This window comes from Trachemys scripta, chromosome 1 (genome assembly GCF_013100865.1).
Source record: "Trachemys scripta elegans isolate TJP31775 chromosome 1, CAS_Tse_1.0, whole genome shotgun sequence".
Lineage (NCBI taxonomy): Eukaryota > Metazoa > Chordata > Testudines > Emydidae > Trachemys > Trachemys scripta.
This window is the reverse complement of record NC_048298.1, coordinates 17708431-17721824: the sequence shown is the minus strand read 5'-3', so window position 1 is coordinate 17721824 and position 13394 is coordinate 17708431. Positions and strand designations below refer to the sequence as shown.

General features: G+C 38.7%; 1 protein-coding gene across 1 annotated transcript in view; it reads left to right on the top strand.

Annotated features, from left to right (window-relative positions):
- The first annotated feature begins 310 nt into the window (after positions 1–310).
- The window catches only part of SEMA3A (semaphorin 3A), a 196461-nt gene continuing 183377 nt past the window's right edge, over positions 311–13394 (top strand). The window contains exon 1 of the mRNA XM_034765525.1: positions 311–1032. Within this exon, the coding sequence (XP_034621416.1) occupies positions 795–1032 (238 nt within the window). The 5' untranslated portion in view covers positions 311–794. The remainder of the gene's footprint in view (positions 1033–13394) is intronic.

Genomic DNA, 13394 nt, shown 5'->3' with positions numbered 1-13394 from the left:
GGGGGAGGGTAAAGGAACTTTTCCTAACAAGGCTTTAAAAGCTTCAGTGGTAAAGTTATGTTGATGGAAGTCTCCCTTACTTGTTCATTGAGAGCAAGTCACACAGGATTACACTATGGGCAGGAGATGTTATTATGTGGGTGGCACTATTCAGGGTTTATTTTTTGCAGGGGGTGATTTTTTTATTCAAAATAGTAAAATCAAATCAAATCAAATCCCCCAACTGGCTATAAATTCGCTCGTGCCTTTGGAGGTGAATTTATAGCTCCGTGCCTTTCACGAGCTTGGTGGAGGTTTCTCTTCCCTCCTCTAATCTCTGCCTAGATGTTTTTTGCATGTGTTGTGTGACAGCAGGGGAAGGGGAGTGGGTTGTGCTTTTCTCTTCTCCCATTGTCAGCTAGTGTAAGAGCGTGTTGGGAAAAACCTGTCTGCGGGATCCTGTGTCATCTCCCGCTACATGTGCACAGGAAAAGTCAGTGCTGCTCGCTGTGCCTCTCTGTTTCCCTTTCATTCAGTTGCTTGCACTGAAGCAGGGAGCAGGATTAGCTCGTGGCACTGGCTATCAGAGGAGCGTAGATAAAAGGCACAGCTCCTTAAGCGCCACTGCTGCAGCCCTTGTTATTTTTTCCCCCCTTCCCCACAACAGTTGTGCCTCATTATCCACTGTCTGGCTCAATTTTTGTGCCCGTGTATTGGAAGGGGCTTGAAGTTTTCCCTGCTCCACCGACTGTGGCAGAAGAAGGAGAGATGTTCTATAGCGTGGCCATGAGGTCTTGATTGTTCTGCGTTTATGAATGAAACTGACCTCAATCACCTGTTACCTCCAGTTTCTAGATTGTTTGAAGTGCTGCGGCTGTACCCTACAGGACCGAGGGCACCGAGACTCCAATATACAAGGACCCTACAGTATCGTCTGCAGCATGAGCTGGCTGAATAGGATTGCATTGCTTTTCTTGGGAGTATTACTAGCAGAAAGAGTGAACTGCCAGCATGTGAAGAATAACGTGCCAAGACTCAGATTATCCTATAAAGGTAAGTCTGTTGTTGTCTTTTATTTCCTCTCTCTCTCTCTCTTTTCCTAGGATCTGTTCCTATTTTTCCTGCTTTTCCTTCTAACTAAAAAAATGGAGATTTGTGTTATAGAAAATATTTTCAAACACTTAACAACCCATCTTATGTTCAATACTACTCAGTTTAAATGCAGACAAAGAAGAGTTAGTTACATTTGCAAAGATTCTAGAATATGCTGATTTTTGTAAGAACATTATATTATTTCATATGACTTTACTCTTTAAAAATGATTAGACCTCTTTGACCACCCAATTAATCTTTGTGCTGCTCTGGGCATGTTGTACAGCTACAACAGAGTATTTATCTAGTTCAAACACGATGGAATAGAGGGAGATTTATGTTGGGTTTTTTTATGCATGAAGTGGTTAAATCTCAGTCATGAATATTCAGTTTGTACAGATCTGACAATCAGATGCCTCACATAAGCGGTAGATGGTGGGTTTGCCAAAAAAGTATAAACTGAAAGGAACAGATCAGCTCCAGAAAAAGGAATAATGTACTAGAAATATTATATGTGGATCTTCAATGCAATGCAATTTTTTTTCTTAAATGAAATTGTATCATATGTACTTTGAGTATATTTCAGTAATCCTTAGAGAGAATGTGTTATTTAGGGAAGATAACCATGATATTACACTTACCTTTGGAAATTGGCATAGCATTAGACACAATGCATTGTCAGTAATTAACTTTAGTAAAATTATTGCTATTATTAAAAGTCAGGACTGTGAAGAACCAGACATACCCTCTCCCTTATCATTGCAGGAGATTTCATTAAAGATTCTATATATGTACATTGTTGAGAGAAAAAATAAAAAGCTGGACAGTATACAAATGGGATAGAAAAGTAAACTGTAAGAGCTAGGTATTATTATTACTAAAAGAGGTTTCCACCCCTAAAAGTTGACTTCTCATAATCCCAGATGATTTATGGCGAGGAGATGGGGGAAAGTAGCTTGAGTTCAAAATGTGTGTGTGTGTGTGTGTGTGTGTGTGTGTGTGGTGGAGGGGAGAAATGTACCATTTCTACAATGCAAAAAAGTGAACATGTATGTTTCTGGTCATAGATGTCAATCTCTGTCTGCTGTATAGTCTATATATCTCATGCCAGGAGAAGTATGTTCTCTACTTTTTGCATAACAGGCAGAATCTGTCTTTCTGGTGGCACAAGTGTGAAGAAAGAAACACCTAAGTGATTCCAGGCAGTCGTCATTTTCACACTTTAAATCAGAAAATTAAACACCTATAAAACTTGGATGTGTTTTGACTTCATTGTGAAATAAATGAATGTGCATATTTTAAAAAGAACGTGCGTGTGTGTAAGCACCACTTTATATATGAAAAGGACGCTTCATGGTTCTCAAAATGTGTCACTTTGTGAGAAAAATATTTTATATTTAATAAATACAAATTGGTTATTTTAAATAATCTGAGAGACAACCTGATGCATGTGCCATGTTATAAAACTCTTTAAATACCACTTTCACTGTTTGTGATCTAACTTCCAAACTTTAATGACCCTACTGTAAAACTCAATTAAATTATTATATAGGAGTTTAACTTCAAGTGTTGCTTAAAAGTGATCCATTAAAGTGTTTAATGGCTAATTAATAATTGTTTGCTATTTTTCACCCCATTAAAGTTTATTGAGGGCTCAATTCTGCCACTCATACTAATGCTGAATCTTCTCATTGAAATCAGTGGGACTAGCTGCGTAATAAAGTGATACTTTGGTTTGAGGAAGGGTGGCAGAATCTGGCCCATAGTTTGTATACATTGATACGATATCCAAACATATAACCAGCTTTGCAACACTTGATTATTCTGCTGGCTGGCTGTTTTTAACTTCTGCTTCTGTTGGGAACAAGAATCTAATTCTCAGTTTTTTATTTAATAAACACCAGCTTCTAGGGCAAAGTTTTTCACAATAGTAACTCAGAAACTGACTCCTTGGTGCTGTTTGTGTAATTGACTGAACAAGCTGTAAAAATGAAATGACCACAAGACAATGAGTACTCTAGCTCCAATCCTGCAAAACACTTAAGGGCCTGCTTAATTTTAAGCATATGCGAAATAAGAGCTCTATCCTGCATGGTGCTGAGCACATTAGGCCAGTCTACCAAAACACTTACGCATGTGCTTAACTTTAAACCTTTGGGTAGTCCTACTGACTGCCTGGGTCTACTAACATGCTTACAGTTGAACACATGCTTAAGAGTTCTGCTGGAGCGAGGCCAAAGTGTTCAGCATGTTGCAGGATGGACTCATACGTTTCTAGTTATTATAAAATAGAGAAAAGTAAGACTTATCAGCTGGTGTTTTTCAGATGGCTAATTATCCTTCTGATAAAATGCTGTGTGGATAAATAGGCGCAGTGCTTTGTGAATATGCTGCTTTCAGAGCTGTGCCTAGTGAAAATATAGTTTGTGGGTAATGAAAGAATATATTACATATCAATGTGGATCTCATGTGAAGATACCATAGGCCATTTTCTTACCAGTGGGACTAATGGGTATTAAAATTACTAGCAATTAGGAAAAATAACACCCCACTCCTCCAATTACCTAGCAGTTCTATTTCTGCATAGAGAGCCTGGCAGTTTAATAAAATAAACTGTGAAATGAATGAGAACATGCAGGGTAAAAAAGAATGTGTCAAACAATTTTTCTTCTGTTGTTTTACTCACAGTCATGTTTTTGTTTTTGAATGTACACTTGATTTTTGCCTAAGCAAATGCCTTGTAGCCAGTTGTCATTGTTTTGTTTCTAAAGAACAATAGGGATTTATTTTAGCTTCTTGTTTTTTTCTGACTAATTAGATGTCAAACATAGTTAAAACATGCAGGCATTTGGCTTTAAAATTTCCAAAGTGATTCATGAAGGGTTAAATCCCTGCCAACCTTAATTTCCTATGGTCACTTGTTTTCAAAGGTCCACTATTAGCTCTGTCATTTCTCAGGTTGCCAGATAGACGTTTCAGTGAACTCCCATTCTTACTTTCTTTTGACTTCCCGTTGCTCAGTCTCACAGATTAGAAGTATCATATCGAGCACATTTTGTGTAGGGCAAGGGAGGGAGTCCATGTAATAAATATGTTATAAATTGGGCCACCTTTATGGAAGAGGGACCAAAAAGATGCTTTCAGGTTCATTGCAGAAGTGACAGGTTAGAAAAATGGGGTCTCTTGGCTTTGTAGCAGTCAGATTTGGGCAGCTCACCAGGGAAAGCAAATATGGGGCAAAAAGAGATGACATCCTGTCCTTATTGAAGTCAATACTCGCAAAACTCACATTGACTTCAGGAGAAGTCAGGATTTCATCCCATAAATCTCAAACACAAACATTTCGCATAGGTCCATGAATGGAAAGATATCTGGCCCAGACAATATTTCTTTCCGATTCTTTTCATTGACTTCTGTGGGCTTTGGATCATGTCCTAAATATGGGGAAAAAATTAGCTTAAAACTACTGCAGGTTAAACTGATCCCCACCACCTTCCCCTCCCTTTTGTAGCTATTTAAGGCTGCATCTGGTGAAATAACAAAAAGAAATTTAATTTCCAAGACGCAAAGAAAGCCTTTCATAAAACAACTGTTAAACAGTGAGGAAATAACATGTTCTTAAAGTTTCTTTTTATCCCAATGACTTGTGTTTCAATGAACAGTGTAATGAGCTCTACTATGTTATTAGGTTGTAGGTTCTGTTCAGAAAGCATCTATTATATAGAGAGTTCTCTGTGTGATGGTGATCAAGTTGTGAGTGCAAAGTTTAAAACAATAAATATAGTCTTAGCTCCACATGGATTTTTCCTTTCTTTCCTTCCCTTTTTTTCCATCCGCTCCATCTCTCTCTTTTTCTTTTATGCAGTGAACCAACAGCATAAACAAATGCTAGATCTAGCTACAAGAAGTTTTGTTTTTGTTATTACTAAAAAGAATTCCCATTAAAATACCTTGTTTCGTAAATCTCTCCCCAAGGCAACTCTGATTTTTGTCATGAGTAAATCTTGTGAACTCAAAGTTTCTCATATCCATCTGTCTCGTCCCATTTGTTTATTGAAAATTTCTAAATCCTCTTAGTATGTTTGGTAAAAGTACATATGTGGTTCTTTTTTTTTTTATTGTTGCTCAATTGGATGCACGTTACTTAAGAATAAGTAACTGGACGAAGATTGCATGTAGATTCAGTTGTACTACTCCCTGGTTTGCATTCAAGCCATAGTAAGAATAGATATTTTGCCTAAAATTGGAATGAAAATAAGAACTGCCCCCAGACTCTGTGTATGATCAACCTACAAATGTGCCAGAATTTCATTCACTCTCTTATAGACAAGTAGCTCTGAACTATCTGGGTACATGTGAGTCTAAGTATGATATTTAATTGATAAGGTAGTTTATCAACTTGTCCTACTTGCACTTGATAACTTGCAGGTGTTTTTTTCTCCCTAATTCTATAGCCAACCACATAATACCACTACAAAACAAAACAAAACAAAAAAACAGAGAGCATTTTAGTAAGAGCATTAATAATGTACAGGGCCTGATTGGAGACGTGTCTCTCCTCACTTAATATCACAGTTTGTCTCAAAACTCAAGATACCCGTTTACAGGTCTTATAATTAAATTACATTATGCATACATCGTCCTCTCTGGAAACCTCTCTTTTCAGTCTCATTGTGAAGAAGATAAGGGAACTGAGAACTTGGAAAGAGGAGCAGGGAGGTAGGAAAAACAAGTGTTTATGGACATAAGCAAGGACTTGTAAGATTCTCCAGCCCCCGTTCTCAGTAGATTGCAAAAAGATCTACAGTTCAGGCTCCTGTTATGTCAAGATCCATTTGTCACAGGAGTTGGGAGTACAGGACTTAGATGCAGCCACAAGATTTTCAGGCAGCCTTGGTCCTGATCCTGGAGTATGTTAGTGTAGCTTAGATGCTGATCTCACTAACGTTAGCTGACTGTGATCCCCAAGAAGGCCAGATACCAGATAAGAATGGTCAGAACAGAACAGAGGCCCACTGTGACACAGCCTTTCTGCCCCCAGCATACCCCCTACATTGGAGAGAGGGGAAGTTGGTGTAGAGACTAGTTAGAATGCTTTACATCAGCTGAGATCTTGCCTGTGTAGGGGAATTCTCAACTGGCCATTTAGCACAAAAGATTCAAAGTGACCAGAACAAGGAGGAAGAGAAGCCAGCCCTACATTTTTATTTTATCTTCCCAATTTTCCCATTAAATGCTAGTAAAGAAAGTGTGGTTTCTGAATTACAAAGCTCTCCCTTTCTTAGAGGGCTGACTATTTCCATGTAACTCGGCCTGCTATACAGTTTCTTGTTCATAAAAGGTGCCGGGTTGATAGTAATGGAAACTGTGCTCTTCTCTTTGTCTATGGAGAAGCTTGCCCTTGCTGCTTGTTGCATCACACTTAAAGCCCTGATCCAGCAAAGAATTTAATCAGATCAATGGTCCCATTGAACTCAGTGGGACTACTCACATCATGATTAAAATCTAGCATGCATTTCAGTGCTTTGCTGGATTGGGACTTAGATGCATCTCTGAGTGCTTGGGACACGTTTAGGTACATGTTGGTACCACAACACCTGACCAAAAAAAAGGTTAAAATAGGGAAATCAGCATGTACAGGGTTATTCCAGTGTTCATGGTCTACTAACACCTATCCATTATTACCATGTATAGTACATGAATACAGGGAATTATATCAGAGAGGAAATCACTAAATGATTCCTATTTTTGACTTTCCTAAAAGAAGATGTGTTTTTCAGGTTTCATTTAATATATTGCCATATTCTGTTCCCTTCACTTGTGGTTTTGGTTTGACTACATCCTTAAAATGATCACTGATGATTCAACATGCAACATCTTCTGCAGTTGGTGTTAGAGAGTCTTCTTTCTATTCGTCTTTTCTGGGCTGCAGGCTCACCCTTTATTGCTCTCATGTTCATGCCTGACAAATTGTAATGGAAGCAATAATCATGTAAAGATGCGCCAATGTTTTGAATAGCTCCCATATCTGCCAGAGTCTGACTTGACCTCAATTCAATTTGAAGCAAAATAAGATCTCTACCTGAGGCGGTGCCTGAGTGAGGGAGATGAAAACAAATCCCTGTAAGTGATGTCAAGGACTGTGACATTCTACTTCCAAGTTTCAAAGTTAAAAAAGGGTAAAATCATTCTCAGAATCCCACATGCTTATTTTTAAACTAGTGGACAGTGGCAGCTCTAGGTCAAAATTGTAGATGAGGCTCTGTAATTTGCCTTAGTGTGCTTATTAATTAAGGTCACTTGTGGATGTTCCTTTCAGTGCTCTGCTGTGGGTGGTGGGCTATTCAGTGAATTCCTTCTACTGTAGCATTAAAGCCCCTTCTGGAATGTGCACATGTACGCTGTGCAGTCACAGGGGCTTGCCCTATGTAGCCTTCATGTGGGCTAGCTCGTCTTGTCCGGTAACAGCTGTGAATGGTGCGCATAACTCTGGTGATGGTAAATTCACTTTTATTTCCCTAATTTTTTTGAGTAGTGCAGAACCCCATTGCCCCCAGTGAAAGAGCCAGAGGGGAGCTCGCCTCCACTGTTGAGGACACAAACATTTTTAAAAGTGCTGTAGGCTCCCTCCCCACTCAAAAGTGCTCCCTGTTACAGTTCTCTCTCTCTCTCTCTGTCTCTCTCTCTCATAAACATTACTGTACTTTGACTCTCAACTAGGCGAACCTCATGGAGCTGGAGTTGGGCTTGGATTCGTTATAGTAATGCCTCTCGATAGCACTCGCAAGTTTAGTCATCTTCTTCTTTTTGTGATCCTTATTATTTATTATTATTACTTTATAGTACAGTAGCACTCAGGATGAGCTAGGCACTGCCCAGATGAAGATAGAGGAGAGTGTATCTCAATCCTTGTCATGAAGAGTTACAACCCAGTGGACCTTTGTTCACGTGCTTTCAGTTTTAATGGCCTATGAGGTTTTTGTTTTCACTGTGTCGCCTCTGACAAGCGTTGCCTTAACTTATAACATCAGTCTTCTGAATACATAATGTAACTTTTGGCACAGTTGTCACCATCTACTATGCAAGTTTGGCACACACAAGGCACTGGCATTTTTACCTCCCAAAGTATGACATGCGTCTTAGGAAGACAGTACCATTACATACTTTTCATGTACTTCCATAGGAGGAGATTCGGATCTCAGTTATGCTCATCTAAGGCCCCAAATTGGGAATGCATCCCTATTCATGGAAGCACTGAAGTACATGGTTAAGTTCCACTGATTAAAGTTAAGTTTGTGATTAAATGCTTTTCTGAATCTCAAGTAACTCTTCTGAAGTCAACTGAGTTCGTCTGGATTTATACTGCAGTTACTGAAATCAGAATTTGGTCCAGAAAAGTAAATATACAGTACCATTATGTTTAGCATTTTCTTAAAGACTTTGCTCCAGTTCACCTCTCCTGTATCTACCTTCATCGCACAAACAAGTACTTCCAAACCCAATTACACCCACTGGTGGTGACTGGCTGTGGCTGCAGAGCCTTTCTTAATAGGCTTTAAATAGGCTGATTCTAAATCAGGTCTGTTACCCTGTGTGAGTTACCTAAGTCTTCTAATTCAAATGGCATATACTACTTTTAGTTTCTAAATATTTCCATGACCCAGTTTCGTATAATATGGCTTGCACATAAGTATGCATATGCATCTGTGCAAATCTAAGGAGATATGCAGATCCTGGACCTGATTCTCCTCTCAATTATATTGGTATAGTTGCATTGACTTTACTGGAGTCACTCCAAATTTACACTGGTGGAACAAGAGCAGAATTAGACCCTGATTTCAGCTTAATTTTGAATATTCCAAATGATAAAATTTTGAATGATCCTTTTTCCACCCTGACATTTACATATTTTCTATGAGCTAAAAATCACCTGCAGCAGTCTCTGAAATGTGTGGGCATCATTCTGCAATGCGTCATCCCTGTTTTTCATCCCTTGGTGTTTGATAGCCAAATACTAAACAGTCAAAAGTGTTTGCCATTCCTCTAATGCTTCAGAATTGTTTGGCATTTGTTGGCCTGCTTGCTTATCTCTCCAGCTGAATGTTATAGGAACTGTATAACCAAGCAGTCAAATAACGTTCCCTTCCTTTATAAATATTTTTGTGCAAACTTGGATCTTGCAGAGAACAGTCTGAGGAATGGTGCAATTCTTTGCTTTGTATCTACAATGCAAGCACAAGAAAAAGAAAGTTTTCTTTCCCTATTTTCTAATGAAGTAAAGACCGTATTGGCTCCTATGTGCCATCCTAGCTTGTATGGAAGCTTCTGCATGATGTGGGAAAAGGATTCCAATAACTTGGTGAGGATCATTTAGCTACCAAGGGGAAGGGTTCACAGCCCTGGGGAGACTGAAAGCGGGTGCAGCCTGCAAACATTTCAAATCCAGAACAGTCTTGGGGAAAGCAGAGTGCAACCCACTGCTTTACTGTAGACACTTCCCAAAGTGATGGAAGCGATCTTTCCACTACTGTAGTAAATCCACCCCCTCAAGAGGCGGTAGTTAAGTCAACAGAGGAATTCTTCTATTGACCTAACAGTATCTATAACCAGGACTTCGAGAGAACGGATGAGAACGGTCTTATCTTCTGAGCTGCCTTCTTTTGACCTCTCTTGTTCCCCTCAGCTCGAGGAGGTGAAAAAGGAGCACCAGGACCATTGTTCTGAAGAGTCTCCATGGCAAAAACAGATATTAAATGAACTCCTGAACTATCTGCAAAAATGTTGTTTTTTCTCCCAGAAAAGTGAATTCCAGAGTTTCTGTTCTTCCAAGAAATGCCAGAGTCTATCTGCCAAGAGTCTACGTGCATCAAGAGAGAAATGTAGGAAGGGAGCATGACGTGATTTTAAAGAGCTACTGTCCACACTGGCTGAGATGTCCTAATCATCAGCAGGATATTGTTTCCAACATTATAGCTATGCAGCTTGTGCCAGTACAGATCCAACTGTCAATATTGCGATTATAGCATCGATCCTGGGGTCTTTGTATTCTGGTCGTAACAGTGGACTCCTAGCTGAAATTTGGCATACAGGATTTGCTCTCTGGAGAAAAGAAAAAGAGAAAAATCTTTTTGGTCTTTTTTAAAAGGGTCTCTTTTAGAAAGTACATTATGAAGCTAAAATATAAGTGTATTAGATATTTAAAACATTTTCCTTACCTGCAGCTTAGATCATTACAACTAAAAATCCTTCTCTGCTATTGACTCACTGTGTGGTCTTCTAGCTTCTTTGATCCCCACTACAGTAACATCTCCCAGCCTTTAACGTTTTGTCCTCACAACACCCCTATGTGTAAGGGAAGTGATATTATCCCCACTTTATAGATTGGAAACTGAGGCACGGGGAAACTAAGTGACATACTCCAAGTCCCACATTTAGTCTGTGTTAAAACAGGGATGAGAACACCCATCTCCAGTATCCTCGGCTAGCACCCTAACTACTGGACCATATTTTTTCTTTTGGCTTTGGGCCTCAGTTTCATCATCTGTAAAGTGGTGCTAAATAACGTTGTGAGATGTTGGTAAGAGCCAAAGTCTTGCCACACTTACTCACATTGAATAGTATCTGATTCTCAGATTTGCAAATTCAGATTTCAGCAAGGAGTCATTTTTTATGCTCATCATACAAAGAGCTGAAAAAAGGTGCTTATTGCAAAAGTATTGGTAGTTGTGTACTGAGATGGCACAACTTATGTTGCTATAATACTGGCAATATCTCACTGATCATTTGGATATTTCAGCTAATCCAGACAGGAACTCTCTAACCTTTTTCATATATCCTTGTACATTTTGCTCTCAACGTATGCAGTAAATGTTCTGAGTGGCGGTAACTTTGCCCTGAGTGAGTGTTTATTATTGGTATTATTGTATTTGATGACTATTACAGTTACACAAGTATTTACAGGATTAGGGCCTTGGTTTGTTCATGTTTAAAACTAATGGCAAGGAATAGCTAACAAGATAAAGTCAGAAATGGGATTCTGCAGGTCTCTTGTTTTCATACACTTTGCTTCTAGACTAAGTAAAGAAGCACCTGTTTCTTAAACTGGAGATTGCCTTGATCTTTCAAAATATAAGTTCCAGTTCACATCTTCCACATGCCTTCAGTGCAGCCATATGACATTTCATGAATTAACCCAGGAAATGACTTACATTTGCTTTTATACTTACTTCCTGTTCCCTCATGTGATGGACGGGCTGTTCTGAATATCATTTTGTTCCATAATGATATATCAACTTTAATGACAGACTGACAAAGAAACACTGAATCAGCACAATAATTAACACAAATATTGCTGTATTTAAAAAAAAATCTGTTGCTCTGAACTAAAACTAACAAGATGTCACTGAGGTCTCCTTTTAGCCTCCGTGAGTCACTTATTAGCTGGTTTCTATGCAGAGTATGCAAGCATCAAATGATCACAGCTAGTAAACAGAATGACAAATCAGTTGAAACAGACATGAAGGGTTCAACCCTACTTCCACTGAAATCACTGGGATTTTTGCATTTTGCTTCAAATGTAGCAGTGTTGATCCTCATAAGTGTTTATTTGTTTCTTTGTTTCTTGGGATCTGATTATCCTCTCAGTTATCCTAGCATAAATCAGGAGCAACTCCATTAAAGTCAATAGAACTATGTAGGAGTAACACTGGTATAAATTAGAGTGAAATCAGAGACTTGCTATTTTAAATTTTTATTGGATACAAGGTACCAGAAGCAAGATTGAGCAACACAGGTTTTATTTCAGAGTGGTAGCCGTATTAGTCTGTATCAGCAAAAACAACAAGGAGTCCTTGTGGCACCTTAGAGAATAACAAATGTATTTGGGCATAAGCTTTCATGGGCTACAACCCACTTCATCAGGTGCATGGAGTGAAAAATACAATAAGCAATATAGATATTACAGCACATGAAAAGATGGGAGTTGCCTTACCAAGTGAGGGGTCAGTGCTAACGAGGCCAATTCAATTAAGGTGGAAGTGGCCTATTCTCAACAGTTGACAAGAAGGGGTGAATATTAACAGAGGGATGTTATCTGATCATGTTGTCACATTATCATGCATCTGATGAAGTGGGTTATAGCCCACAAAAGCTTATGCCCAAATAAATTTGTTAGTCTCTAAGGTGTCTCAAGGACCCCTCATTGTTTTTGCAGGTTTTATTTGTTAAGAATGATTTCCTAGCCGAGACTTGCCACAGAAGGCCTTTAAAAGGAAATTTCTGAGAGCTGAAATTCTTTTAAAAATGTTTTCTATCGGCATGAAAAAATATGATAAAAGCTGAATTGTATTTTACTGTACATTCACCCTCAGTACTATGCATACAAAGTATTTTACCTTATACCAGACGTATGGAAGTGATCAGTGTATGTAAATTACAAGAGAAGAAGGTGAGGTATAGTTAGGAAATGTGCACTTGTTTCTGGTTATAACACTTTGAAACCACACCAAAAGAAAAAAAAAAAGAGAGAGAGACTTTACATTTTGAGGCACCTTTTCTTTCAAAATAATGAATGGAGAATGGTTAAAACAGCAATGATTAAAAAATAACTCAGCATGAAAGCACAATATGGTACTGAACTTAGCCATTCAATTAGCTCTTTTGGACACTGGAATCTAGAGAGAAGGACCAGATTGTGAACTCTTTCCACAGAATGGAGAACTGGAGCAATCTCCGTTTTTCTTCATTGGGACTACTCATGTGAGTAACTGCTCACTAATGCGAGTAAGGGATTTCAGTCTAGCACAAAATAATTTGTATTTTCATTGAACCTGATCTTGCATCCACTGTGCTCTTACACATTTCTATTCTGAAAATCCCACTAATATTCAGGATTGTAATAAGGTTCTGATACAAAGCCCATTGATGTCAATGGGAGCAGCCGTATTTCTGGTTATCTGGGCATTAGCACATTTTTTATTCTGAGAGGGATTGTCCAAGGCAACTGGGTTTATCCTCCTACTCTTTTAGAAAAGCTGCAAAAGCTCAACCTTGCATGGGAACAGCAATCAGAAGTAGAAGGATAGATCTGCCCTTATCTTCCACCAGCTTCTGCTATGAATTGCTGCATTCCAAACCATTTTGGAAATTAGCACCTGAACATATGAACTCAGAGGTATTGAAACTTTCATACCTTTAACAGCTCTGCAGATCTTTCTATTTATAGATATATGTATCTCCTACGATAATGACCACTTGCAGTCAGCAAGCCTTATAATGCAGTGTCAGAGCTTCTCTGTAACTTTAAACTCACCCCTTTATGGGAA